This window comes from Aureobasidium subglaciale (genome assembly GCF_000721755.1).
Source record: "Aureobasidium subglaciale EXF-2481 unplaced genomic scaffold scaffold_14, whole genome shotgun sequence".
Lineage (NCBI taxonomy): Eukaryota > Fungi > Ascomycota > Dothideomycetes > Dothideales > Saccotheciaceae > Aureobasidium > Aureobasidium subglaciale.
In genome coordinates this window covers 576,586-599,357 of record NW_013566981.1, presented here as the reverse complement: position 1 = coordinate 599,357, position 22,772 = coordinate 576,586, and the positions used below count along the sequence as shown (strand labels likewise).

Below are 22,772 nucleotides of genomic sequence, written 5' to 3'. Positions count from 1 at the left end.
CCTAACTTCATCCATGTTAGCAGACTTGAAACTCGACCTTGAATCTCTTCTGATCACTTGATCACATGCGACGTCCACTCAACCGGACTTCAATCATCAGATCGACCCCTACGCGCCTGTCCGCTCGACAGCCACAACATGTTTAGATTCTCGACCGTCATGGGCACGCTCGAATTGAAATGCTTACCACTCGAATATTCTGACCATCAACCTTACTTACTCGCATGATCAACGCAGCAGTTACCGCTTTTGACTCCAGATCTCACATCTTCTTTCACGTCTGTACTAATATTCATGACATGACTGCAACCACCATCTCTGACGGCTATACTGGAGCATATCAGACCTAGTGACATGATGCAAATCTGTACACGACATGAACCGGTCCAGATCCTTACCTTGCTTTGTTCCGCTTTCTCGACCCCCTTGGATGACAGCTCGGCCATTTCTACTTCCGGTCGAACAAGGTCAACAAAGAATATCAGCACCACAATAGACCGTCTCGTTGTGTCCCGCCTAGTGTGCATATTTCTAATTTTCACTCTACATATTTGGCCATCCACCAACCATCATGGCGTTTGGAAAAACTGATTCGAGTGGATTACCACAGGGCACCTGGCTTGGTGGCCACTACCTAGGCAAAGGAGGTGACGGTACCTTACATTACTGGACCAAAGTGGGCGAGAACCGAAAGATCATCGACCGTATGGTCATCAAAGACCTATATAGTCGCGAGTCAACCATGGAACCGTCAGAGTACCGGGCTATATACGACGATCTCGTTGCCAAAGGTATGGACTTTGGAGCTGTCGCCCCTGGGTCATCCGGTCCATCTTTACCAGAACAAAGATTCTTCAGGGAAGCATACTTGCAGGCTTTGTTCACTGATCCCTCTGGAGCTTCCACTTATACCGTTCCTCTAAGAGGCTATAAGAGAGGACATAGTGACACTGGCCGAGGCACTCATTGGCGCGTGTACATGGATCTGTTGCACGCCGGTGACCTTGAGAATTTCATGCGAAAGCATAATGACGCCGATGGTGAATCAATACCCTTCCCCGAGCCCTTCATCTGGTGGACCTTATATTGTCTCGCCAAAGCTTTGGTGGACCTGGACCAGCGTGTACAGACAAAGCTAGGTCCACGTTCTGCGGAGGGCGAAGTCGTCGTAATGATAGACATGAAGCTACCCAACATGTTACTGGATGCTAAAAGAGGCTCCGAATATCCTCTCTATCCGAAACCTCTCGTTTCCGACTTTGGATCGGCGCATATCTTACACAAGGCAGATCCGAGAAGTAAAAAAGGGGGAATAAAATTACATGCTACCGACGGATACTGGGCTCCTGAAATGGACGTTATCGAGGGCGTGGATCGAGCCATAAACGAGCCTCTACATTCTTGGACCAATGTATGGCAAGCTGGTAGAGTCATAGAGTTCATGATGGTTAAGGCGTCCACGGCGAATGAGGGGACCTACGGGGACTCAAACATCAAAAAGTACCCTCCTGAGTTTGACGAGTTTCCAAATTTCAGATACAGCAACGAGCTGATCGAGATCGTTTGGCGTTGCCAACTCTTTGATCCAAAGGCCCAACCTACCCCTGCCGAGCTTCTGCTCTACATTGAACAGCATGCACCTGCTCTTAACAAGGGCATGGACACATGGGGCTCCGCGAACTGGATTGCAGCGCAGAAACTTATCAAAGGAGCTCCCACATTTGTCGAAGTGATCGGGAGAGATGAAAGGATTCGCAAGCGTATACGGTCGGGCAAACTATCGTTCCTCAAGAACTTCGAAGATCAAGCATTGGCTAAAGAATATGCTAATTTGGAGATGGATCCTCCAGATGATTGCCTTCTTGCATATCAAGGTGGAGCCGACCCAGCTAGACTCGGGATGGAAGGGAAGGAACCAGTGGCAGGTGATGACGCTGATTGGTGATTCATCAAAGCACATTATCTAAATCAAGGTCGTCCAAGTTCTCTCACCTCCCAATATATACTCAGGTCTATCAGTTTCCACGCAAGTACTGCTGTGATGGTGTCGTGGCACGCTTTGGCCAAGACCACACGAGTCGATCTGTTCTGGTGGTGCTCGATGCTAGTGGCGGAGAATGCTGGCACTGCATAGCTCAAAACAAGCACAATCAAAAACATATATCGACAAATCACAAGCGCGTCAAAGGGAAAATAAAAAGAGAGACAGAACACCACACTTTTGGCAAAACAGAAACCCCTCCTAGCTGCCGAAGTGCCAAGAGGGGAAGAGAAAGTACTCACATTCCTTTCTTCATAATTTTTGTCGGGGCGAGGATTACTGGGACCTCAGGAAGGGAATCGAACAGGAGAGCTGGCGCTGGGTTAGTAAGGAGATCACGAGCAGCGACTATTTTCCCAAATTGCGCCAGAGAGAGAGCCCGTTCGATGGGAAAGTGTTGGATTGGGATGTAATATGATACGTGGGTTTGTCTTGGCAGTCAGCTTGGAGGGTGGAAAGCAGGGGAAAGTGATGCTGGTTTTTTGGATTGTTGCTATCGCTTGGCTCACTACGAGGAGTGGGGACTATGAGTATTCTCTTCTCTAGGCTCACTGGAAACATGTGATGCTCATGATCATCAAGTTTCTCGCTCTGTCTCATGAGCTACGGTGGTGCTGCTTTCATCTTTGGTGTCGAGTACACGCGCAGCAAATCGCAGATGCATCCAACAGTACGGACACGGTGATTACTACTGCATCGGCTCGTCTTCTTTGTTCATATCCCTTACCCATCTTTGGCTTTCAGGCCATCAAGATGAATGTGCTAACTGAAAGAATCAATCCGGATCTGGACCATTCTTTGTTCTATCAACCTTTGTCTACATGTCGAACACCTCCCCATCCGGTGGATCTCTGGACTGAGTTCTGAAATACAACCTGGTAAGCAGGTTATTCTCTGAGATGGGTATTAGACTGATCAATGAGTTTTTGCTCATCCTTAATTCTCAACAATCATGGCAGCCCCTGGAGTAGACAACAGCAATAATGTCAGATGGATGGGTGGCTATTTCGCTGGTGAAGGAGCCAACGGTACTTGTGGCTACTGGATCAAGGTCGATCAAAACGAGAGGATCATCGACCGCATGGTGATCAAAGATACATGGGACACTGCCTCCACCAAGGAGCCACCAGAATACCAGGGCATATACCAGGACCTTGTGAATAAGGGTCTTGATGTAAGCGATTTTCCAGGAGCAGCGCTACCGAGCGAGAGATTCTACAAAGAGGCGTATATCCAAGGACTCTTGACTGACCCATCTGGCGTCAATACCGCATATACGGTACCGCTGCGTGGTTACAAGAGGTTTGATGAGACGGATGATGCTCGTGGCACTCACTGGAGAATATACATGGATTACATGCAAGCAGGCGATCTTCACGACGTATTGGTCTATAACGACTTCCGGGCAGACGTCAATGGCGTTAACAGGTTCATAGACATACCAGTCGCTGAAGCCTTTATATGGTGGATAATGGAATGTCTCGCCAACGCATTAATCCAGATGGAAACCGTTGCACGCAATCGACCTAATGCGCGTGTCCAACAAGACGAAGCCATAGTCATGCTAGACTTGAAGCCTGAAAACATCCTCTTAGACTCCATCAGAGGACCACACTATCCAGTGTATCCAAAACCCATGGTCGCCGACTTCGGTTCAGCGATAATAACCTATCTCGATGATCCAGACAACGAAGACAAGTCAGCCAGCGAATCAACCACCGCAGGCTACGAAGCCCCCGAAATGTTTCAACTCACCGAAGAAGACTTTGGCGACGACTACGACAGATACATAGAAGGTCCCGTGCACTCATACACCAACATCTGGCAAATCGGCCGTCTTGTCGAAACCCTGATGCGACTAGGCAAAAAAGATCCTGATGGAACTCTTGCGGCGAATCCTATCCAAATTTCCGCTATAGCCACGAACTCAATTACATCATCGATGCATGTCAAGCCGAAGACCCCAATGATCGATACTCGCCGCAAGATCTCTTGGATTATATCAACCATCACGCACCTCTCCACAACAGTGGTATGAAGGAATGGGCAACCGAGCCCTGGATCGCGGCTAGAGAAGCAACAACACCCTTCTTGAACCCATACGATCTCGAGCAGAGAAATCAACGTATCGATAGACGTGTCAGGGAAGGGAAATTGGTCTTCTTGAGGCATTTCCAGGATTCGGTCTTGGCAAACAGGTATTGTTCTTTGGATGTGGAACTTCCTGATGGATGTGAGCTCGCTTACGCAGGGAAATTTGATCAAAATAGAATTGGCAATTTCTTCGTAGAGCCACAGCCGCCGCCGCCGCCGCCGCCTCCTCCTCCTCCTCCTCCTCCTCCTCCTCCTCCTCCTCCTCCTCCTCCGGCGTGAGAAGAGTTGGAGGTCGTAGAGTTTGGAAAGAGGGGAGTCCAGTGATATCTTCTTGGTGCTTGTTCATTTGCTACGTAGTCATTTCTTAGCCTATGTCTGTTTGCATCGTATTCTGTTACCTGTTCTTGCTTCTACCTCGCTTGTGGGAGGATAACATATCTCATCGTTGCATTCGTCACCATTACACGTTCGATGATTCTGAGTTTGGATGTTAAACACTTCATAGTTTGAGATATGTCAATCTGAATTACAATGTACAAAACTCTTAACTCGACACTCAGCATCAAGCCTTGGACGCCTTCTCGGTGATTTTATCACTTCCATCCATCTCACCTTGACCGACGATGTGTTCAGCACTCTCTTGCACACCCATCTGACTGATGTCGTATCCATTCTCTGCCAAGTACGCCCTGAACTTTTGGTCTTCCTCGTCAATGGTATCTTGTCCAATGTGCGGCAGCAGGAAGAATGCAATACCTGCACTCAGGATGCAGAGGGCTGAAGATACAAAGAAAGGGTATTGGCCAGCTTTGATAGGGTCCGAATCAATATAGCGGTTGTACAGGATAGCCAATACTTGATCGCCGACGAAGGCGCCAATCTTTCCAATTGCGGCAGCGATACCGTAGTATTGACCTCTGACGGCTGTAGCACAGGACTTTGAGGCGATGAGACCAATGTTGTCACCGGGGCCGAATTCACCTAGAGCGAGGAAGACACCGTAGACGACAACGAAGCCGCCCACGTTCGCGGGCTCGGCGAGCTTGCTGTAGCAACCAGCCATGATGAAGCCAACGATTCCCTGAGCAAGGACGCCGATACCGAGGGTCAACTTCGGGCCTAGCCAGTCACTGACAAATGATCCGCCGATACAGCCTGGCAGGTAAAATAGATAGATGAGGGTAGTCCATCCGAAAGTCTTCCAGAGTGGCGAGTCCTCGCCGAGCAAGTTGTCTACGATCGTACTGCTGAACAGAGAGAATGAATAGCCGGAAAAGTCGTAGATGAACCAGATTAGGGAGACGATGGTTAGGCGCCACCAGTAGAACTTGATAACCAGAAGCCAGGGTGTCTTTGCTTTGGCCATGGTCTCGCGGCGGTAGGCTTCGGGCTCCTTGAGCTTCAGACGAAGGTATAGGAGGGAAAGAGGTGGAATAACACCGAGTCCCAGACAAATGCGCCAGGCGGCACGAAGGTGGTTCTCGCCAGTAATGAGGACCTGTTAAACAAGTTCAGCACACAAGTGGTAGAGATGCTAGGCAAGACACATACCACAATCATGGGGACTAGAGCAGAAACGACGAAGCCGATATCAATCTGGACGTTGGTGAATAGTATAAACCAGCGATTGCGAGTTCCACTCTTGAGTTCACCGGTGCTCTCAGCACAGCCAACACTGCCTGCCGGATACTCACCACCAATACCGATACCCAAGAGGAATCTCCATGCTGTCAGTGCAGCAAATAGACCTGAGCTACTGCCACCTGCTCCATAGCTACCTGCGCTAAGTGCAGCGAAGAGGATCAAGATGACTGTGCTAGCAAACAGACTCCACTTGCGGGAGTAGTGATCAGAAGTGTATCCGAAAACGAGCATACCCACAACGGTTCCTGCGAATGTGATAGATGAGACGTTACGCTGAGCAGGCGACGTAGCATAGCTAGTAGGATAAATTTTCCCAAGCATGGTGGAGACGAAACCAATGACACCGTTCAGGTAGCCGTCACTGAAAAGACCGGCACCACAAGCGATGACAGGCCAGAGTCGTTCCCATTTTGTCTTTTCGCTTTCGTCGTATACTGATGGAATGTTTCCCGCCGTGGATGTTGTAGGGTGCTCTTGGATTGGTGCTGCTTCTGGAGAGACATCGCCGGAGTGCTTCTCGATGCTGAGTGGTCGTTCCATGGCTGTGAGTTGTTCTAGCGATTTGTTCGATTATTGCTGTCGAGTTCAAGGGTCGCGATGGGTATTCGGGATGTCGCTTTGGGAAATGGTTGACTTTAGTCGCGAGGGAGGTCAAGTATCTGCCAATATATGGCTATACACAGAGCACTGAGCGGAGATGTTATATCGCAGTGTGTAATCAGGTGTCTGAGAAAGGCAGGTAGTAAGTAAAAATAGGATTGAGATTCTGCTCGAGCAATAAAGGCAGGAGGCGATGCAAGGAAGGAAGTTTGGCTCAAGGGCACGCGACCACTTTTATCAACGATGGACGAGATCCTGCGATCTGCAGTTGAAGATGATCTTCTTGTACAAGTTGCCGCGAACCCTACGACTGGCCAATCGAAGCGTTGCTTGGAGGAATGCTTATCCTGCCTCCAGAGCTTTTGTGGATGTTCGGCAAGCTCGGCGACATCTTGGTAATGATACCCTCGGATACTGAAGCACCCAGAACGTGTGCGCTCCTCGGGTATCGGCTTAACAGGACATGCATTTGGCGCAGTTGTGCTCGAACCTCGCCCGAGGGAGGTATCACTGGAATCAAGCTGGATCTCCGAGTATTGGATAATCTTCAGTGAGAACATGTGTAGCAGTGTGTTCTGGAGATGACGATGCATGGTGTCCATTTATCGCTATGAGGGAAGCGGCGCTCTGCGGACGCCACCACCGTCTCTCCAAGACCCTGATCTTGCACTTCGTGTTGTCTCTTCCTCCGATAGGATTAGCGTAAACTGCCTCGCTCTCAACACATAATCAGAGCTGTTTGCTACCAACAGCAACGGAAGACGAGAGAACGTGGTCAGCTTCTGAACAACTCGTACGCGGTCTTACGCGTACACATAGATGGCTGGTGGAAACATTGTATCGCGTATTATCATGACGGCGTCATAGTATTGTGGGTACTATCCAGAGGAGAATCTTGTAGTGCGGCTTATCTACGGTATTTCATCACCCTGCCTGTGTCCTCACATGGAAAGGAACGATTGGCCCACAGGAATCCTACAAGTAAACTACACCTACTGGAAACCAGCATGGGAACAATGGAAAGAGCCCAGGGTGCACCATTTGGCGAACGAAATTGCCAAGACCTGATGGCTCGAAGACGATCCTCGCGTGAACTTCGTGTCCAGCTCAACATCGCACAATGCCCTTCCGACAGTCATCGGTTCAACAATTCTGTAATCACATGCGTCCCTCTGGCTCACACCGAAATCAATTGTCGTCGAGATGCGAGTCGTGCTCAGCGACGCGATACACTATACGACATCCACGCGATCCCCATGTATGCTGTAATGCGATTATAGGTGACCCAAGGACGGCACTTGCGAGAGAAGCATGCTGAAATATCTATCAACGAATTGAGCCAGACATTTGAGAGGAATCATCGGCACCCGCCGGCTATCAACTTCACAATCGGCTTCAGGGTCGTGCTTCAACATAATCTAGTCCACGATACGGAAGGTACAGGCACTGGGCACTAAGACCTCAGGCTCAGCACGTATTCGAGAATGTTGGAAATCACAATGGCAGGCGCCTCTATTCCTCTGTCGTCTATCCTCCAAGACTGGTTGGGATGGCGTTCGCACAGCTTTGAAGCCTCGAACCAAAACCATATGGTGAACCTGGAACCTTTGACTAGATGAACAGCTTGGGGACGCACGACTGCTATGGAATCTCGTGCAGTGGACAAACAATCGAGTCACATATGGATCAAAGCGATGAATCAAAGCCAGGTACAAATAATTTTGAACAAGCCGTGACCACGGACACAGATCGCAAAAATACTCAGAAGTATGGCAAGAGGCTTTGATTCTATCTGGGACGGGCCAGGAACCTCCGACCTGGCAAATGGAGCTCCTACGTAGTTCTCATCTCTGCGAGAAGCATATGAACAAAGAGAACTCGAAAGTCTGAAGTCACCAGCTGTCTCACAAGACCAGACTGAGTGTCGTCGTCGACAACGCAATGGAAGTAATGACGAACAAGGAGAAGAGCTGGATGACGAGCACGCAGAAGCTTCACACGATGCCGTCGATGAAGACCACGTATCGATAGACAGAACCTAGGAAGAGGCTGGTCCTCGTCACTCATCATGAATAGTGATCAGGATCAGACTACACCAACCTTTGGCGGAGATTCTCGCCGTAAATCTCACCGACTGTCTCACGTTATCTTGCGTTCTAATATTGACAGATTTTCGTCGTGATGATGATGTGTTTGCATGCTCAGGTAGCAAAAATCGTCGCGAGCGGCTCTGATGCCTCAAAGGACCGGTCATGAGGATCTGGCATCATGGCTGGCTGCTATATTGCTGGTCGAAGCTCTGGAGCACATCTCAATCCGGCTACCGCAATCATACTCGACGTCTTCCGTGGCTTCCCGAAAAACGAAATACTGGTATGCATTGTCGGTCAATTAATTGGAGCATATGTCAACTCGATTGTAGCATACCGCGATTATCTCAAAGGTATGCTCGGCCTGCTGAATGACGATTCAGACCGGATGTCAGAGGTCTGTTACCTATTCGTCACAGATTATGTAGACGGTATGGTCTATTTTGCTTCAGGCTTTGTGACTGAGTTTGTTGCTACAGCATGAATCTGAATCATTGTAGTAGCTTTAAATGACGGCAGCAATGCACCACTTGACGCAGGTATGGACACTTCCATCGAATCCTCTTATCAACATCGACACAGAGCGCTTTTTCGCCAGCACTGGTTTAGCTTTGGAAAATCTCGGGCTTGATGGATACGACATTATTGGTGATAAATGGTATTGCTGTGCTCCGACCACCGGTGTCATTGTCGGCGGAACCCGCGATGATTTTTCGATCCTTCTGTGAGGTGAAAGCTCAATCGATTGTGCCGAAGATGGCAACAAAAGAAATGGGTGTGAGGCCAAGACCCGGTGGAGGCACAGAATCGGACGCAGAGCAAGGTCGTAGCTTTCTCATACACTATCGAGGTCAAGTCTCAAAGCCACCAGAGATAACAGCCGTCCTCAAAGCTTTGATCTCTTGGAGGGTACGCGGTGTGGTCAACATGGAAGACTCTGCGACTCCTTCCACGAGTTCTTTGGTCGAGAGTGTCTCAATGAAAGATGGTAACGAGCACAGCATCTTCAGCAGACAATTATTCGCGTGTCAGTTCAGCGCTCGCAGAGCTGGTGGCACTTGAGTTCCCATAACCTCTCCTTACTCCTGCATCTATATGTCTCACCAAAAAGTTGTGCTTACCAACCCTATCTACATCCCCATGGAGCACTGACATGTATTCGCCATAGATCAAACTCAGGTTCGAAGCGATTAGGCTCACCCGCGCCAAACGTGGAAGTGTGGCTTGAGGTTTGCCCACAACGGTTTGGCAACAGTCCCAAAACGTCGTCAAACTTCTAGAAATCAATTCGCCAAGACGTCCAAAAACTTCCGTGCTTCGCACGCTTTTCATGACTACATGTCAAAGGTGAGACTTCTCGAAAACTTGATCACACCTGATCAGAGACAATCGTTTTGCAGACGGTGGGATTCAGCCTCCTACAGCCAACGTTCGTTATACAGCAGCTGTGGTCGGAGGACGCGAAACAGTTGAACTTCAGCTCCTAAGCCACGCGAAAAGTAGGCACTCGAAGTACGAACATACGGCAGTCAGGATCACTGCAATTCTTCGACCAACATGAGACTTTTTTGAACTGTCTTTCGCGCCAAACTTTTACCGTAGCTCATAGGCTTCAGACTCTACTGGAATGGTGAACGCCTCGTGACTGCCAACTCCATTGCGCAAAGGAGCTAAGGTTCCTTCTCCAGCCTCATACGTCGTATCCAAGGTACGAGCATCGTGGCACAGAGCCAAGTTCACACCATTCGAACACCACGGGCTAGTAACCACGGCTCATCATACACATGCACTCAGGAACCACACGGCATGACCGGTAGCGAGGATGCTCCTTCAAGTACTCGAGGGTGACGAGATGGTCGAGAGGACGGATACAAAAGCCGAGCAAATCCCCATCAATAAATCAGAAACATAGCAGAGGTCTTTGAAATATTGAAAGGTTACCCCCAGTGTCTCAATCACCTAATATGCGTTCGACTCTCCTTATCCCCGCTCTCGCAGCAATTGTTGCTGCCCTGCCGGCACCAGCTCCCCAAGAAATTGATCTCGATTTGTTTGTCAACATCCCCACACCGACTATCATTCAGGTTACCGGAGTCCCGGATCAGACCTCTACCTACGATACCAAGGCTATTCTCGCCTCGGCAACTGCTGCTTCTTCCATCTCTGTTGCTATCACTGATGCCGCTGCCTCCACCCCGAGTGTTGTCAAGCGTGCAGCTTGCGCAGCCGAGCCTGTCGGATATGGACCGGTCACCAATCAACCCAACGACGACGCTGCTTCGTTTCTGAACAATCCCGTCTACGGTAACACTGCCAAGTCTGCCGCTATTCCCGTAGGATACCAACAGACCTTCAGCAACTTGAATGCTAGTAGCAGCGCCTACGGTTACATTACCTTCACAAACCTGAAATCCTACAACACAACACAATGTGCTCTAAAGTGTAAGTAGAGAAAGCCACCAGAAAAGGACTTTGATGAGCTCTTCGCTAAACAAATTCAACAGGCAGCAAGGCCGCAGGATGCATGGGATTCAACATCTACTTTGAGAGAAACCCCAGCAAGACTCCCGACAAAACTCAATGCCCCAACCCTGCTTCGCTGACCCAGATCCGATGCGTGCTTTGGGGAGGCGCGGTCACTACTGCAAACACCGTCAACACTGGACGCAAGTGGGAGCAATTCCAAGTCGTCGTCGCCGGCTCCAACGGATATGTTAGCCAAAACATTGCCGCACCTTCCGGCTACTCTGACGCCACATTCCTCGACAAAGCAGCCATTAACGCACCCTTTGATACTCTAGGCTACAACACCTACATGGGCTCCAAGCTTTTTACTTCTGGTCCTTTTAACGCAACTCTCTGCGCTGAAGCTTGCAATGCGCAAAACGTTTACAATCTTGCTCACCCACCCACCGATGGCTCTCCCGTCCAAACATGCCAATTCTTCAACACTTACATCATGTCTTTGAATGGCAAGACGGCTTTGGGTCAATACTGCGCCATGTACAGCAGTGCGTGGAGCAACAAGTACGCCACCAACACCGGTGCTTGGAATGGAAATGACAGGTACACGATCGGTTCCTCCTACACCTTCTTCAACAGCACAAATCCTGGCACTACACCCAATGCTGCTGCTGCTATTGCTCAAGCAAAGGAGGAAATCGGCGTTTCTTCCCTCCAGAACTATTGCAGCACTTTCTTGGGCTACAATGATTTGAACGCCTATGCCACTGCCACGTCGACGAGAGTTCCCGTCTCGACTGTTACTTCGACTTCGACTTTGAAGATCAAGGCTTCATCGTCTTCATCGACTGTTTCTTCATCGGTATCAAAGGCTTCTTCATCGTTGTCGAAGCGTGCTGTGGCTTCTTCCATCCCTACACCTACTCCGTTGACAAAGTACCCTGGAAGCATCCTTTCCAGCGCTTGTTCGATGTTGGTTACTAGCGTGCCCAAGACTGCAACTGTCACTGTCTCGACTGCCACTGTCACTGGTGCTACTAGCAGATCTACTGTCGTCAAGACTATCACCACCACCACTCGCTAAACGCTTGTAGTGATGGTGGCTGGCTAAGGAACCGCTTCTGGGGAAGAGATGTGGTTGGAGAAGATATTATACAGGCTATGTAGATGTTTGAGTTCTCTCCTCTAGTAATGTCTTTAGATTTATTATTTCAATTTGTTTTCAATTCACGTTCCATTCGCTTGTCCATTAATGTGCTTCGAAAGGAGACTCCTTGTTATTTTAAACAATCGTCCGAAACCGTTTGCGTCCTGAGCCACTCCTCGTCGCCATGTTGGATCCGACAGACCAAAATAATCGACGAGAAAAGGATCGGATAGCATGTCTTCTGAGTTTGCTCTGGACAAGGACGCAAAAGGTGCAAAAGAAGATTTCCGACACGGGGAATTGAACCCCGGCCTCCTCGGACCTGATCGTTCTTTCGAACTGTTTGAGAGCGAGAAATCCTAGCCACTAGACCATATCGGATATTGTTGAAGTGATTTCCATCAGTTTGAAATATATTCTATCTACAAAGTCACATGTTACCGTCTGGCTTCGAAGTGCCTGGGACCAGATGGAGTTTCGCCTGGTGCAATGCAACGTCGCGAGCTTCACTGATGCAACTGCTTTCCATCGAAACAAATACACCATGCTAAAAGGATTAGCATTTGCTTGAGCGCAGTGCCACTCTTCCGCTAGCAACAAGTCTTCAGTCCCAAATCTTGAATGTCGTGTGATTATGCAACAGGCGCATATCTCAGCACCTTTGTATCTTTCTCATGTATCTAAGTTATGCATAGGGTATCGTTAAAAAGGCAAGTTCTCTGCCGCAAAGAAAAGATAGCCAGCCTCGCTTCCTCGTTCGTGTCTCCCTCCCTTCAAACCATCTAAGGACCACCAAGTCTCTTCTCGATCTTGTTCAGCTCGCCCTCGCGAATGTTCTGCAAGTCCTCTCTCGTACTGTTGTAGGTAGCATTGGCCTGGTTGAAGGGGTTATCAGGATGCTTCTCAAACTCCTTGCGAATCTGCTCAATCTTTTGCTGGCGACGCAGACCCTTCTCTTCCTTCATCTCCTCCAAGCGACGTTCTTCGTATTGGGTGTAAGCGGCCTTGAAGCGACGTTCGGGGTGACGATCAATCTTGTCGGAAGAGCCAGTGGTCAAGGACAAGGCGTCCAAGGCATTGTCGATACCGGTTGCGGAGAGCGAGGACAAAGAGGACGGGCCGTCCAGGCCGGAGAGATCGAGACCACGCGATTTCTTCTGGGCGGTTTTTGCATTTCCGGTCTTCTTAGAGGGGAGAGCTGCGTCTTCTTCGGCCAGGAGGGCAGCCTTTTCGGCCTTTTTGCGTTCGGCTTCGGCTTTCTTGTCGGCGGCGGCAGCACTGTGAAGGGAAGGAGTTCAGCATGTTGCACTCGAGAGTCATGTGTATCAAGGCGCAGACTCACGCCTTAGAGCTGTCCTTTGCGCCCTTTGACCATTCCTGCTCCTCGACCTTGGCCTTCTTTTGGTTCTCAACTGCCTGCTTCTGTGCAGCGACTTCTGCCTTTTTGGCGTTGCCGGCGGCCTTTTTGGTATTCTCTCCCTTGGCCATGATTAGGTGGTTTGTTTGTGTATTAAAGTGATGACAGCGATTAGAGCGAACATCAAACCCCAAGAAAATCGTCCGACTTCACATGGCCGAATTCGGGAAGCTTCTGTTGCGTCACTTGCCAAGCTTCCTTCCTCGACGCGTCTATACCGCTGTGTCTGATCCGCTTTCGCGTTCAACATGTTTTGAATGTTACAATTACAAGCGTGTTGGCAGAATATGTGCAAACATCTACTCTGGTGTTAGGCCAGTCGCAAAGTAAGATTGATCAGCAGATCAGGAACACATCTCAAGTTAACATGTTTGTATGTCGCTCATGGTGCTATTCGAAGAGATTGCTTTCGACAGGCAGCTCGTCCAAAACATTTCTATATTCGACCAGTAGCTCTCCGCTCTAGATATCTTTACTGTCTAGTTGTCTTTCCGTTCAAACCGGAGAACTCTTTGTCTTCATCTGAAGCTTCGTCCGAGTCTTCCTCCTCATCATCTTCTTCCTCTGCCCGGGAATTTGCTTCTGCCTTCAACTCTGTACAGTACTGCTTGAGTTGAGCCGTCGACTGGTTCGACAGTCCGAAATCGCTGTATATGCCAGCCGATATAGTCTGTCCAGTCAAGAGCCTAGCCACAGCATTCTCAGGCGAGAGTGCCTGAATATCGCTTCGGGTGAGGGGTACTTCGTACTCATCGAACACTTGTTCCAGACTCATGGTTCCATCCCTGAACTTCTGCATAGTTGCGCAGTCCTGTAGTAGACGCACTTTGAGTGGGTCTGCGATTTTCGCATTCGTATCGAGTCTACCAGAGCCTGTGCTGGCGATGACCCTGATGTTGAGCAGGTCGCTGCGTCCTCCTAGATGATAGCTGACGAGGAGCAACCTGTGTAGGGAGATCCGATTGAAGATGCCTTCCTCATGAACGAGCACATCAACCGTGATAGGACGTGGCTTGACCATACGGCGAAGTAATTCAAGAAACTCAATAGTGCTTGTATCCAGTATGACGTCTCTATAATCTGGGTATAGCGATCCATAAAAAGGCAGAAAGTAATCGGTATTGCTGAACCAAACTCTTCTGAGATCGTCAGTCGTCACCCAAGCTGGGAGCGAGGAGTGGGTGGTAATGTCCCAAGCAGGCTCATTCTATAGGACATGGCCAAATATTTCAAGACGAAGCTCAAGTGGTACTTCTCTGCCGACCATCACCTCGTTGATGGCTTCAAAGATCCTCACTGCTTCGTCCTGCTGGCCCTGGTCCACTGGGGGGCTGGAAGTGTTGCCGGAGGTCCAATCCAGCCATCCTCGAAAGTTGTCAGACATTCTGCCAATTGATACAGCCGAGCTACTAGTGCGGAGGTTGGGAGGAACAAACCTCTCTGCCAGGGCCGCTTGATAAATTGAATGCAGGTGCACAAAGAACAGCATTGTAAGCCAGAATTCGTCGAGTCCGGTGGTCGAAACAATGAAGTTGAGACTGCCCAGCGCCGGATCCGGACATGGCGTTGTTGATGAACATAATTTTGGTCGAGCTGAAGTATGTGAAGTGAGTTCGACCGTGGCAATTGCATGCTGACCGAGAGATGCTATTGATCCATTGAGTGACAACTAGTCACAAGCATTCCTCACACCAATTACGCGATACATACGATTCGTCCATGCAATGTAAATTTGATGGACGCGAGGATCTATCGAGCAGTTCTCAGAGCTCGTCTGAATCCTTCTCAAGATACGGACATACTGGTCGATGTGAAGGATGCGAGAAGCACAGCACCACGAGTGATTGCGAAGGTCGACTCGGCCAAGTTATCAGCAGCGACCAAAGCCTGGCAGATTTGCTGCTACACAATACCAAGAAAGGCACACATAAATCTATTCTGTTCGACTAGGTAGTCGAGGGGAGAGAAGACGGATTGAAGTGTCGGGAACGATAAGATAGGGGGCCGGCAGACGGCTCGGGTGCCCCGCACAGATCGAAGCATGTCCATACAGCGGGCCGTCGCAGGGCGCTGTTTACCGAAACAGATTGGCCCCTCGGAGGAGTCGCGTAGAGTCGTTGACTCATGTGGAGGTGGATCTCTTATCTTCGGTTGTTTTTTTAGGCTGATCGTGGTGTCCCTCTTCCCTCACTGATTGAGGCCAGATTCAGTGAGGCAGCAGATTCCCACGCTCCTTCCCTGCTCAATCGCTCTTCACCAGCTTTGTCTTGTGACGGTTCCGCCATGTCGTCATACAAGATTGCCGTGGGTAGAACCACAAGGTTTGGAGGGGTTCACAGTGTGCCGCATCGCCTATCTACATATGCTGCCCTATCCCAGACCCCATACTCCCCACTCTCAACAGCATCACGAACCACAAGCATGGGTTCCCAGGGTCTCATGTCTTCGTTGCCCATCCCAGCTTGGCTCCAGGGCCAGTCAACTCGCACCTTCTCGACCACTCCTCGTCAGAGACGTCTGACCATCGAGAACATCAACCAGAATGTCGTCGAGGCCGAGTACGCCGTCCGCGGTGAGCTCGCCGTCAAGAGCGAAAAGTACCGCGAGCAATTGAGAAAGGGCGACTCCTCATTGCCCTTTGACACCATCATCTCGGCCAACATCGGCAACCCTCAGCAACTCGACCAGAAGCCCATCACCTTCTTCCGCCAGGTCTTGTCCTTGATGGAGAACCCTCTCCTCCTCGAACACCCCGACGTCCTCACCAAGACTCTTGGTTACAAGCAGGACTCGATCGATCGCGCAAAGAAGCTGCTGGACGATGTCAAGAGCGTGGGAGCATACTCGGCCTCGAAGGGTGCCCCTGGTATCCGTCAGAGCGTCGCAAACTTCATCGAGAAGAGAGATGGCTACCCCGCCGATCCCGAGAGCATCTTCCTGTCCGCCGGCGCTTCGGGTGGTGTCAGTACCATGATGAACGTCATGTGCGCTGACGCAAACTCCGGCGTCCTCGTTCCCATTCCGCAATATCCTCTCTACACCGCCACTCTCGCCCTGCTGAACGCAAAGTGCGTTCCCTACGAACTCGAGGAAGAGAAGGCTTGGGGTACAAACCTTGATGCCATCCGTGCATCATACGCAAAGGCAAAGGCTGAAGGTACAAGCGTTCGCAGCATTGTTATTATCAATCCTGGTAACCCCACTGGTGCTTCCCTCACTGTCGACGACATCAAGTCTGTCATCAAGTTCGCTGCCGAGGAGAAGCTGGTCGTCGTAGCCGATGAGGTGTACCAGACCAATGTCTTTGTCGGAAAGTTCACCAGCTTCAAGCAATGTCTTAGAGAGCTTCAGCAAAGTGATGAGAACAAGGACGGCAGATTCGACACTCTCGAACTCGTTAGCTTGCACAGTATCAGCAAGGGTATGATTGGCGAGTGTGGACACCGTGGTGGTTACTTTGAGCTTGTCGGCTTTGACGAGAAGGCGAGTTCACATTATTCAGCCGCTGATCGATTTCCATGCTAACCTCTTGAACCAGGTCACCGAGCAGATCTACAAGTATGTCAGCATCCAGCTTTGTCCTCCCGTTATCGGCCAATGTCTGGTTTCCCTCATGGTCGAGCCTCCTGTTGAAGGCGACCCGTCATACGACATCTACCACAAGGAAGAGCGCGGTATCTTCGACGGTCTTCAGAAGCGCGCCACTGCATTGTACGAAGCCTTCCGCGAGATGGAGGGCGTTTCATGCCAGTCGCCCACCGGCTCCATGTACCTCTTCCCCACCATCACTCTTCCTCCCAAGGCCATTGAGAAGGCCAAGCAAGAAGGCAGAAAGCCCGACGAGTACTACTGTATGAGATTGCTGGACGCCACTGGTGTCTGTGTTGTTGCTGGAAGCGGCTTCGGTCAGAAGGAGGGAACACTTCACTTCAGAACCACTTTCCTTGCTCCTGGTACCGAGTGGGTTGGCAGAATCACCAAGTTCCACAAGGAGTTCATGGCTGAGTTCAAGTGATTCTAGATTCTTGTGTAAAGATAGGGCGAGGAGGCTCTTTCTGTCATCTTCATTCGAGCGGGCATGGCGCTTTACTACATGGAATGCATGTTGGACCTTTTTTTAATTTGCGACTGCTTTGAGGCTTCTTCAGAGCGACTTTTATGATACAATTACGTTTCTTGTTTCCGTGCACTCTCTCCAATCTTGTTCAGACTCAAGCGCTATCGTGAATGATTCCGTGGTGAAGAAGCAGCGACTGATCGCACCTGCCGAACGTTTTTCAGCAAGCCCACCTTGATTTGTGCACTACCGTAATCCGAGAAAACCTCTGCACGTTCATTTTCACGTATTTGAGATCTGAAGAGATGGCATCAGGTAAGAATGTCTGATTGATGGAAAGCTGCGACACTTGCAAGGTAGACAAACAGCCAACGCTCGTCAGGCGCGATAACAACACCTTCTCTGCCCCTCATCACGTCGCATACCACGACACAAATCCGAACACCGCCCTTTCTTACAACAACGCCCTTCACGTCTCCCGCGCCGCACATCTATTGCATCTGATTCCTCGTACACACACTCCACTCTGTTAGGGATTTCACGAAGAATATATCAAAAGAAAAAAGAAAAACAAGAGGATAAAACCATGGGCACACATCATCGCGTCTCAAGTCTGCACCACGAAACGACACACAGAGGACAAGGAGAAGCTCTTCCGCCTATGCTTGAACCAGAAACCTCTCGATAGACAGAAACCCACAGAATTAACAGTCGAATGCGCTAGCCAATCTGTACACCAAACACGTTGATTCTGAACATTCGTTCAAAGTGTTCTGTAGTCAGGTCCAGCAATGGTTTGACTTGGGCGATACCGGCATTCGCGATCCTGCGACCAAAAAGAGTCGGCAAACAACTAAAAACAAGGCATACTCTTCCGCCTGGGCTTGAACCAGGAACCTCTCGATGGACTGCAATCTGACAAATTAACAGTCGAACGCGCTAGCCAATTGCGCCACGGAAGATGTGAAAGCTGGGCTTTCCTGTAGCTGTTGGGTAAGTGACTCGTCATTGAAAACGAATATGATCATTTGAGATCGACATCTGTCGATTGAGCTTGGCATGCTGTGGGTAGCACCCTGACGCTACCTTGAAGGAGGTACAGCACGAGCATTTGGACTCGAACACGTCGATTATCTGGATGAGAATGATCTAGAGCCGGTACACTATGTTGGTACTGATCCTGTCTCCTGTTGAGTGCTCTGTGACTGAGATACACGTGAGATAGTCGGACATTGAGAAGAGTGGTACGAACAACGCGGGACGAAGCCTGTCTGTCATGCTCGTACGTCAAGAGCGCCCAAATTCTCTTGCAAAGAGCACATAATCCACGAAACACAGCCTTAAATTATACTAGCCGTACTCTGAACAAGAGAGTGACTCGACAAAACCACCGTGAGCCTAAATATCATGGTCGACTTGTTCCTCGAAATCGAAGCTTGTTCTAGACCAAAGCACCATCCGCAGTTTATCCGGCCGTTTTCCCCTGGATATACACAATCCTATTCACTCTCCCACCCTACCCAATCGCCTTCTCACGCCCGTCTCCACACCATCTATAACCCCATCGAGATCTTTGATCATGCCTCAAACCGCCGACAATCTCCTCAGCGATCCTGAAATCGCCACTGCCTACGAAGATGTGCGATCCGACAAGTCCGCAACAACATGGATGATTCTAAAGTACATCTCCGGAACCTCGGATTCATTGAAGCTGGATAGTACTGGGGAGGGTGATATTGCTGAGATGGTGGAGCACTTAGGGGATGATGAGGCGGCTTATGCGTTTGTGAGGATGACAGTGGGGAATGATGAGTTGTCGCAGAGAGTCAAGTTTGTGTTTGTTTCTTGGTGTGGTAAGTCAATCTTTCATCTCAATCATCCAATGCCTACTGCGTGGCTGTTTCAAAGCAATGATTCCTCACAATGGCTGACTTGTTTATCTCCAGGTCCCAACACAAGAGTCATGCGTAGAGCAAAGATGACCACTCAAATCGGCCAGGTCAAGCAGGTCTTGCGAAGCTATGCCATCGAGATTCAGACGGACAGCAAGACCGACCTCAAGGAGTCAGAAGTTACCATGAAGTTGAGAAAGGCCATGGGAGCCAACTGTAAGTCTTGTAGAACGGGCTTCCTGCGAGAGCGACACTGATATTGGTTATAGACGATCGCCAAACATCAGGCTACTAGGCATTCATAACGCAAGCCAATATCTCAGAGGACATATAGGTGGCTACATACATAATAGACGAATTCTCAAAGAAGCAATCAAATAGAGGTCAAAAGTAGCGAGGGCGCATGGCGTTGTGTTCACGTGTAACCTTCGCGACTCGTGACGCGCTTCGGTGCCTGATTCTCTCGACACATGTCAAGTGTCACGGTGATTTTATCCAATGGCCCGCTCGACTAATCGCTCGAGGAGGAGAAGTGCATGAGACCCTTATAGTTCGAAAGTCAATCCTTACTGCCGGGTACGGGTCGCTTCGTATGGCAGGTCGTGTACAGTAGCGCACCACGAGGATCGTCAAAGGGTCAAGGGTCGCACACTGTTTGCCCATCTCTTAGCCGTAATTGGTCTGCGCAAACACGATCGTTGTTTTAAATACAGGGAATCGCATATGCCGTGCCTTGATTCTACCATGACGGCCTTCCGTATTGGCTGACTTGGTGTTCCTGTCCGATCAGTTCGCTCGCCTTGGCGCCAAGCCGGACCCTTTGGTAGCACCGACTACCGGAGGGAGATCGATGATCTGAAAAGCCATCGTCAAAAGATGCACTTTTGACTGCGACTTTCGGACGTGAAGCTTTCCACGTTTAGTTTTACATCAGCGGCGGAAGCGGCGGACAAGAAGACCGCATCACCATGTCGCGTGGGCCTGCTGCCTTCTTAATCGACATCCCCTCCCTCTCCATATAACGCAGAGCAGCTGTCCTGTGGGGAATGACAGGCAATCATGCCGGATCAGCGTCAGGCACAACCGCAACCGGGCATCCTCAACTTTGTCACATTCGGCGAGACACAATCAGAGACGACATCCACCCGGGCAATCAGATCTCACGCCGCCAAGGTAGGATGGAAGTCTAGGAAGACATCGAGGAGTCTTGCTGCTGCTGCGCGAAACCCCATGCTTGGTATCACCACGGAGCATGCTCCGAAGGCTCCGCTTGCGCGACCCCGGCAGAGGACCCAATCTGCTGTGCCATCTTGGCCAGACCGTGATATTGCTCCGAGGGTCGTACCGTCTTTGGCTTTATCAACATCTTACTCTTCTCCCTCGACCGACTCGTCGCGCTCGACACCATCGTCGGCTTACTTTTCTGCTGATTCCGGCATGGACTGCTTGTCCGACTCTGAAGATACCACCTTGGAGCATGTGGATACCCACGAAATTGCGAATCATCAAGTATCACAGCCTGCCATGATAGCTTCGACACCGCCACAGACTGCGTTGGCGCTCAAGCCAAATCAATTGGGCTCTACTCATGATCCCTTTTCCCAATTTCCGGTCAGCTGGCAAGAGTCTTATGGCCCTCTGGTGCAATTCTGTAAGTAACGCTGATCTCGCTACATGGGTATTGAATAGTTCTCGTGACTTGTCACATTCCTCTAACCATGATCAATACATGTGCCAAGTTGTTCACCACTAACATGTTACACTTTCAGACCGAAGCTGCCTCGGAGAAGCATGGATGGGGCTAATTACCGTCGACTGGGGCCATCAAGGCAATACCGAGTTTGTCGACTTTCCCCTACAGATATCCATTGCACAGCGGGAACCTGCAATGTTTTATGCCGTTCTGTCAAACACCAGCACCATGGCTCCAGCCTCCAACGCGATATCGATGCGACAACAACCCTTCATGTCTCAGTGGTTACGACATAAAGCCGTCGAGTCTCTCAGAGTAGCCATCATGGATCCGAAGCGCGCTTACACTGATGCTGTAATCTTGACTGTCACGTATGTCTACTTCAATGAGGCGGTGCGATCAGAGCGTGACATTGCGCTCAAAGTGCATGGTCCTGCATTGAAGAGAATGGTGGCTGCAAGAGGAGGTATCGGTGCCATTGCTGCAAATGGCAAGGACGGTCTCATTCTCTCGAGATATCTCTCATGGTGTGATCGCATTATTTCGTCGACCCTGGACATTCCGCTTCTCTTTGGAGACTACGTCGAGGATTCGATTGTTAGCCAGACTTATTATCCTGGCATGTGGTCCAGGGTACAGAATCTGATGTGATGGCGATCTTCAACGAATATTCAGAAGGTGGACGTGAACCACACAGAATAGCACACTCCACACGATCGATCCCACCAAAAACCAGGAATTGCTGCGAGGAGTTGCGTGAACACACAAACCCCTTCAAGGCCGTCACGGATCAATCGTATTGGCTTCACCCTGGACAGCAGTGATGGAGCCAGAATTTAGTTCTGCCAAGTGTCGCAAAATTGCCGACCAGCCATCATTACTGCAAGTCACCAACCATCCCGCTTCCGTTACAGTATCGCTCAGGACCAGCTAGGACCGGTACACCTTTATCGAACCGATCAACAACTACGTGACTGCACACTCACATCACCCGTCCCACAACTTCATAAACACCCGCACTCAGCCACCACTCTCGAAATACCCGCTCCTTATAACCCCCAATTATACCTATCTACGCATACAATAACGATCAACGACAGCATTACCACCAACAGCACATACCTCCCCAGCACAACTGCGCCATGCCGCACATATATCAACCCTCAGCATATCAACTCCTTTCATCTTACACTAGAACAGCAATATATTCCCATCAGTCTCTCGAGCTCTGGTCCACTCGTCTTCCACTTGAATCGGAATCTCTCGTGACGTTGGTTGATTATTTATGTGGAGAATTTGACCATGGGAATTCAACAGCGACAAAAAAACGCGAGGATCAAATTGCTGAATTCCCCTAGATCTTCTCTGCCTACACAATTCTTGTACCGCCATGCCGAAAGGTCACTTTGCAATCGGATGTGGAGATTGAGATTAAGCAAACGCTGGTACAGAAGATGATGGACTCATCTGTCAACATATGTTGATATTATATACGATGGTTTCCAACAGTGAGATGTGTGTGCTGGCCATTTTGTATATTCTGTTTTCGTGACCCATTGTACGAGAAATGGATGAATTGCAATAGTAGAGAGAAATGAAATAGAACAAAAGGGGATGCTTGCCACCGCTCGTAG

General features: G+C 49.8%; 10 protein-coding genes across 10 annotated transcripts; 7 read left to right on the top strand and 3 right to left on the bottom strand.

Moving 5' to 3' along the window:
* Positions 1–160: 160 nt before the first annotated feature.
* AUEXF2481DRAFT_296868 (uncharacterized protein) lies at positions 161–2,167 on the top strand. The gene is made up of 2 exons (XM_013487275.1): positions 161–282; positions 345–2,167. The coding sequence occupies exon 2, from the start codon at positions 572–574 to the stop codon at positions 1,943–1,945; it is 1,374 nt and encodes a 457-aa protein (XP_013342729.1). The 5' UTR covers positions 161–282; positions 345–571; the 3' UTR covers positions 1,946–2,167.
* Positions 2,168–2,724: 557 nt separating this feature from the next.
* AUEXF2481DRAFT_41390 (uncharacterized protein) lies at positions 2,725–4,387 on the top strand. The gene has a single exon (XM_013487140.1). The coding sequence runs from the start codon at positions 2,994–2,996 to the stop codon at positions 4,077–4,079; it is 1,086 nt and encodes a 361-aa protein (XP_013342594.1). The 5' UTR covers positions 2,725–2,993; the 3' UTR covers positions 4,080–4,387.
* Positions 4,388–4,612: 225 nt separating this feature from the next.
* On the bottom strand, positions 4,613–6,694 carry AUEXF2481DRAFT_80982 (uncharacterized protein). The gene is made up of 2 exons (XM_013487207.1): positions 5,687–6,694; positions 4,613–5,633 (listed from the first exon to the last, which is right to left on the bottom strand). The coding sequence occupies exons 1-2, from the start codon at positions 6,317–6,319 to the stop codon at positions 4,698–4,700; spliced, it is 1,569 nt and encodes a 522-aa protein (XP_013342661.1). The 5' UTR covers positions 6,320–6,694; the 3' UTR covers positions 4,613–4,697.
* Positions 6,695–8,647: 1,953 nt separating this feature from the next.
* On the top strand, positions 8,648–9,197 carry AUEXF2481DRAFT_30745 (uncharacterized protein; the record flags this gene model as incomplete). Its single annotated transcript, XM_013487090.1, has 2 exons — positions 8,648–8,866; positions 9,009–9,197. The coding sequence occupies 2 exons, from the start codon at positions 8,648–8,650 to the stop codon at positions 9,195–9,197; spliced, it is 408 nt and encodes a 135-aa protein (XP_013342544.1).
* Positions 9,198–10,031: 834 nt separating this feature from the next.
* AUEXF2481DRAFT_41387 (uncharacterized protein) lies at positions 10,032–12,118 on the top strand. Its single transcript, XM_013487139.1, has 3 exons — positions 10,032–10,177; positions 10,264–10,911; positions 10,974–12,118. The coding sequence occupies exons 2-3, from the start codon at positions 10,434–10,436 to the stop codon at positions 12,014–12,016; spliced, it is 1,521 nt and encodes a 506-aa protein (XP_013342593.1). The 5' UTR covers positions 10,032–10,177; positions 10,264–10,433; the 3' UTR covers positions 12,017–12,118.
* Positions 12,119–12,563: 445 nt separating this feature from the next.
* Positions 12,564–13,567, bottom strand: AUEXF2481DRAFT_80980 (uncharacterized protein; the record flags this gene model as incomplete). The annotated part of the gene is made up of 2 exons (XM_013487206.1): positions 12,564–13,357; positions 13,422–13,567. The coding sequence occupies 2 exons, from the start codon at positions 13,565–13,567 to the stop codon at positions 12,862–12,864; spliced, it is 642 nt and encodes a 213-aa protein (XP_013342660.1). The 3' UTR covers positions 12,564–12,861.
* A 192-nt stretch (positions 13,568–13,759) lies between these two features.
* On the bottom strand, positions 13,760–15,622 carry AUEXF2481DRAFT_89982 (uncharacterized protein; the record flags this gene model as incomplete). The annotated part of the gene is made up of 6 exons (XM_013487214.1): positions 13,760–14,703; positions 14,767–14,881; positions 14,933–15,143; positions 15,207–15,245; positions 15,299–15,398; positions 15,548–15,622. 6 exons carry the CDS (start codon positions 15,620–15,622, stop codon positions 13,969–13,971), a joined length of 1,275 nt encoding a protein of 424 aa, XP_013342668.1. The 3' UTR covers positions 13,760–13,968.
* AUEXF2481DRAFT_41383 (uncharacterized protein) lies at positions 15,591–17,688 on the top strand. The gene is made up of 3 exons (XM_013487138.1): positions 15,591–16,979; positions 17,035–17,456; positions 17,517–17,688. Exons 1-3 carry the CDS (start codon positions 15,780–15,782, stop codon positions 17,527–17,529), a joined length of 1,635 nt encoding a protein of 544 aa, XP_013342592.1. The 5' UTR covers positions 15,591–15,779; the 3' UTR covers positions 17,530–17,688.
* Positions 17,689–19,069: 1,381 nt separating this feature from the next.
* AUEXF2481DRAFT_41380 (uncharacterized protein) lies at positions 19,070–19,798 on the top strand. The gene is made up of 3 exons (XM_013487137.1): positions 19,070–19,406; positions 19,500–19,661; positions 19,715–19,798. The coding sequence occupies exons 1-3, from the start codon at positions 19,133–19,135 to the stop codon at positions 19,738–19,740; spliced, it is 462 nt and encodes a 153-aa protein (XP_013342591.1). The 5' UTR covers positions 19,070–19,132; the 3' UTR covers positions 19,741–19,798.
* A 1,260-nt stretch (positions 19,799–21,058) lies between these two features.
* On the top strand, positions 21,059–22,035 carry AUEXF2481DRAFT_296582 (uncharacterized protein). Its single transcript, XM_013487274.1, has one exon. The coding sequence runs from the start codon at positions 21,241–21,243 to the stop codon at positions 21,787–21,789; it is 549 nt and encodes a 182-aa protein (XP_013342728.1). The 5' UTR covers positions 21,059–21,240; the 3' UTR covers positions 21,790–22,035.
* Positions 22,036–22,772: the final 737 nt, after the last annotated feature.